The sequence below is a fragment of the Cephus cinctus genome, unplaced genomic scaffold (genome assembly GCF_000341935.2).
Source record: "Cephus cinctus unplaced genomic scaffold, Ccin1 Ccin1_scaffold0204, whole genome shotgun sequence".
Lineage (NCBI taxonomy): Eukaryota > Metazoa > Arthropoda > Insecta > Hymenoptera > Cephidae > Cephus > Cephus cinctus.
Window position 1 is genome coordinate 148,884 of NW_014332923.1, and position 4,337 is coordinate 153,220.

At 38.0% G+C, this 4,337-nt stretch overlaps 1 protein-coding gene across 1 annotated transcript; it reads right to left on the reverse strand.

Moving 5' to 3' along the window:
• LOC107264886 lies at nt 1–3,546 on the reverse strand. The gene is made up of 6 exons (XM_025082113.1): nt 2,842–3,546; nt 2,441–2,695; nt 1,919–2,344; nt 1,348–1,855; nt 859–1,272; nt 1–776 (listed from the first exon to the last, which is right to left on the reverse strand). Exons 1-6 carry the CDS (start codon nt 2,854–2,856, stop codon nt 442–444), a joined length of 1,953 nt encoding a protein of 650 aa, XP_024937881.1. The 5' UTR covers nt 2,857–3,546; the 3' UTR covers nt 1–441.
• Nucleotides 3,547–4,337: the final 791 nt, after the last annotated feature.

Consider the following 4,337-nt stretch of genomic DNA (forward strand, 5'->3'; position numbering starts at 1 on the left):
TGTATATAAATGATTTAATACGCAGCTAAAAAAGGAATGACTAGAATAACGTAGTTTGCTATGTTGAGGTATTATTCTAATTTCTGAAATATTAACTATATTACTATAATTAGTGTACCTAATAATGGACATCATTTTAAAAATATTATGAATACGTTAAAGTTATGAATTACTATGGCAAAATGAAAATACAAAATTTTACAAGGTAAGACAGTTAATGATTATCTGTTTTAGACAAATTTTATTCCATTTCTATATTATTTTTTAATTATTTCGCACGAATTCAGTATATTTGTCGTCCCGGATTATAATATTGATTTGCATGGTAACGTAGGGGCAGCATTTTTGGTAAATACCAGTTGTACATATGAGAATAATAAATTTCTTTTTCTCTCATAAAAAGCATTAAAGTTTGAAGCTATTGAAGATGATTTTTTATTATCATGCATTTTCATAGTCTACTATATCTTCACCGTCGCTTGATTCATTCTTTAATTCTTTGTCATGATACGCTGCTATCGATACAGTTTTACGTGCTTTTATGACGTCTTTTATTTTTTCCTTGACTGCCTTTCGTTTTTTCGATTTTCCCTTCGGTTTTGTTTTCTCCATTACGGGTGGTGGTGGAGTAGTATCGGGATATGCTTCCAAATAGTAAGCTTTCAAAGCTCCTTGATCGACGACAGTTTTTGAAGTAGCGAAAGCATTACAAATTTCGTTCACAAGCGATTCCGACAACTTTATTTTGAAAGCTTTCACCAGCTCTTTAAATTTATCTGTGCGAAAAATAGTGCAAATTCTAATAAACTTATTCATTGTATTATATTGTGAACTATAAATGAATAAATAAAAGCATACTCTTTGCATTCAGCTTGTCTTCCAAGGATAGTATGAAGTGTCCAAAGTTTTTACGCAATTTTTTTTTCTTGGGCATTAAAGCCTCAAAGTTGGCTCTCTTCAATAATATTTTCTTGGCGTCAGGCCCAATTATTTTGTAATTACTCAAAATACCTCCTAATTCGACAGTGAGCCAAGAGCGATCATTTTGAATTTTTTCAAGTTCAGGTAAAATATCTTTATTTGCCCAAACATTTTCTAAATTCAAGTATCGCATTTTACTCTCTGGTGATTGTTCTGGCGTAAGAGCCTGAACTAAAGTTAAAGCTCCCAGAGCTTTTAAAGGATTATTTCCCAGGCACAACGTCTCCATACCCACGTTCTTTGACAAGGATTTCCCCAGCTCGACAGCTGCTACCTCGTTAAACTTATTTCCTATAATGAAACCGTGCTAAGCAGTGTAAATTTTTAAGTAAACACTCTTTTGTTCTCGAGGAAGACTAACATTACCGTTCAAATTGAAGTGAAGGAGGTTTGGCGTGAGCACCAGGAAGGGGCAGAGAAACGGAAGAGACTCCATGCCGAGTGCGTTCCAGGATAAGTTGACATCGGTGAGTGTCCTGTTCCTTGAGAGTCCTGCGAAGAGTGGCCTGGACGCTTCTTTATTGAAAAGTGAGTTCCAGGAGAGGTCCAAGCAGGTCAGACTATCCGTTTGAGCGAGTAGCGTCTGCAGTATCTTTCCGCTCTCTTCGCCAAGTTCATTATCCGCCAGGTTGACAGTGAGAAGTACCGGATTGAAGTAAATTGCCGGTGCCGCGATTCCGAGACCCTCATCTCCAAGAGCACAACGACTCAAGTCCAATTCATGAAGTGCCATTGCTGTTGAAATACCGTTCTGTAATCGTTTCGCACCTTGTGGTCCGATTCGACATCCACTGAGACTCAGGCTCGACAATATATTATTCTCTTGATAGAGTTCACTGAGATGAGAGCAGGCATCTGGCGGTAGATAATTATCCTAAAAGAACGATGCATCCGCAGTCCAAGGTATAATAAAAATAAGACTCCTTGAAGAAGGTACCTTCAGATCCAAGGCTTGGACAGATGTATTATTCCTAATCGAATGACAAATAGCTTTAAGCGTTTTAGCATCCACTCCGTAATAGCGCAGATTAATTTTATCGGTTCGCAGCATCTCCAGCATGCACTGAATGAGCTTCAATTGCATGGTTTTCGTCAAATCGATGAACTTCTGGATACCGTCGTCTTTGTACGCACGTGAACGTGGATACAGCGTCCAGAATCCATCAGCCAACCCTGGATCTTCGGGTGCAGGATAAATATTGAAGAGATTCAATAGCTTGAGTTGAGAGTCGCTGATGTCTATATCCTTCAAGCAAAGATATGTCGACGCTTCGCTAGATTCGTCATGCTTTCCGAGAATTTCATCTGTCAGTGTTACTATCGTGTCCACTGAAATCGAATCTTCATCTTTCCTTGTGTTGATCTAAAGCGTTTAAACGTGAAACAGTTTTATCGTTAAATCAGTCGGACGTGTATGTCAATTGACGCTAAGTAGGCAATTTGGTTAAAATCAAGTTACGCCAATCAGTCTTCGTAAGCGTTCGCGTTTCTCCCTTTCTTTCTCGACTGCCTCGGTCACTCTCTGCTCGGTATAAACGGATACGTAATCGATAAAATCTTCTACGTGAGATTCCTTCCTCGGTTGCTTGTCTTCCTCATCCTCTTCCTCATCCTCTCCTTTATCCTCTTCTTCATCCTCTTCTTCGACCTGCTCGAAGCGTTCTTCGGATTCTTCCCATCGGACCCGGAGCCCGCTCGTACGAGTTCTTAAATCCTGAATGAAAGCTACGTGACATTGATTTCTTTTACTTACTATATATACAGAGAACCGTATTACTGCTTGTAGAAGGGGAAAAAAAGTAACAAGTCATTGAATCTTGTGAATGTCCAATTTGTTATATGACAAAATATTATAAATACTCCTTGCTCGTCCATGTCACTTTCCTAGTGACTGATCTGTCGACCGGTAGACTCGGTAGGGCCTAAGAAAAGTTTTGATTCTTTCTAAATTCAAAGGGGTTCGTAACGATTTCAATAACCGGAATTTAAACGAATATAGTCGAGTATCGTTTGATCGTAGAAAAGTAAACATCACGTTTTGAACGATACAATGCCTACTCTGTGAAAGCGGCAATTAAATAACCCCGAATTCACGGCAGGTTTCATCTAGACGTTGACGAGGCGTTAATCGACATCGTGCAGGGAGCTTTGGACAAACTGACCCTGTTCATCGGCGTCAGGGTGACTCATATACTGAGTATTCTTCAAGTGGACCTTCTTGTCCATTGTGTTGTAATTTTGAGAGTGTTCAATTAGCAATTACTGTACGCCCAGACTTACCCGCAGGAACCACCATGCTCCTATTGTACGTTGTGATTACTGGCCTATATATGGAATCGCAGGATCGTCTGGTATTATGAGGCCCCATGGGTGCATGACCCTCATAATAAATATAAAGGAGCCTAAATATAACCATTCAGAATACTGGATATACAATTTTCTTTAGAGATAAAACATGTGTGTCCATATGGGAAAATCGAAATCACGTAATAATCTTAATTTAAGAAACAGTAATACCATCTATCGATCAAACTATACTTTTTCGATATAAATAAAAAGGCCACATTGAAGATTGTACTTTTTATTGAAATTTTTCATCGTTATTTTACTGGGGGAAGGATTGGGGGTTTAAGGAGAGGGAACATATGTCAAAAGGAACTTATTTACACACACTCATACACACGACAATTGCGGAAACACACACGATCGTTTCAACCACATGGGTATCCTTTAACTATCTACTTTGGATCAGAGGCATTAGTTCGATAAATGAAAGGCTAAGTCGCATTGGAGATGTTACAAAGGAGTCATTGGTCCTTCTTTGAGCATTAACGAGTATCTTGAACGAAAATCATTGGAGCTGATGAACGACGGTACGACGTAGCTTTTCGCAAAGGAATTCGAGGAAAATATATAATCGGAAAAGAAACTCTCACATTTCGCGAATAAGGAACCAGTGCCTGTGATCAGGAAAATAATTAAGAGAATAAAATAAAAATAATAATACAATATATAATCGATCTATCTATTCGCATAATAATATAGTTTTCTTTATAAAATAAACGTTCTATTATAAAATTTGTTTTCTTGCATAAAATCACTTATGGAAACTATTATACCGTATGTGTATAAACTAGTATATGCACGCATGATAATAAAAATCGGTTCACATTATGCGTCAACGATGCGAGCGTCGTAATTGCACAACAGCACTCGAGAAATTGCAATTAGGTAGTAAGATACCCGATGAAAACAAGAAAATATAAAAGTGGTAAGACAAGGATGATAATGGACTACTGGTAGAGGAAGTTGGAGAGGAGAATGAAACGGAGAAAGATACAAAAATACAAGATGAC

What these genes read in the sequence shown, in the direction of transcription:
- LOC107264886 (XM_025082113.1), bottom strand. An exon ending in TCCAAGCCTTGGATCTGAAG is followed by an intron (nt 1,856 to 1,918) that starts GTACCTTCTTCA and finishes TCGTTCTTTTAG; the next exon opens with GATAATTATCTACCGCCAGA. An exon ending in CCTTCACTTCAATTTGAACG is followed by an intron (nt 1,273 to 1,347) that starts GTAATGTTAGTC and finishes GTTTCATTATAG; the next exon opens with GAAATAAGTTTAACGAGGTA.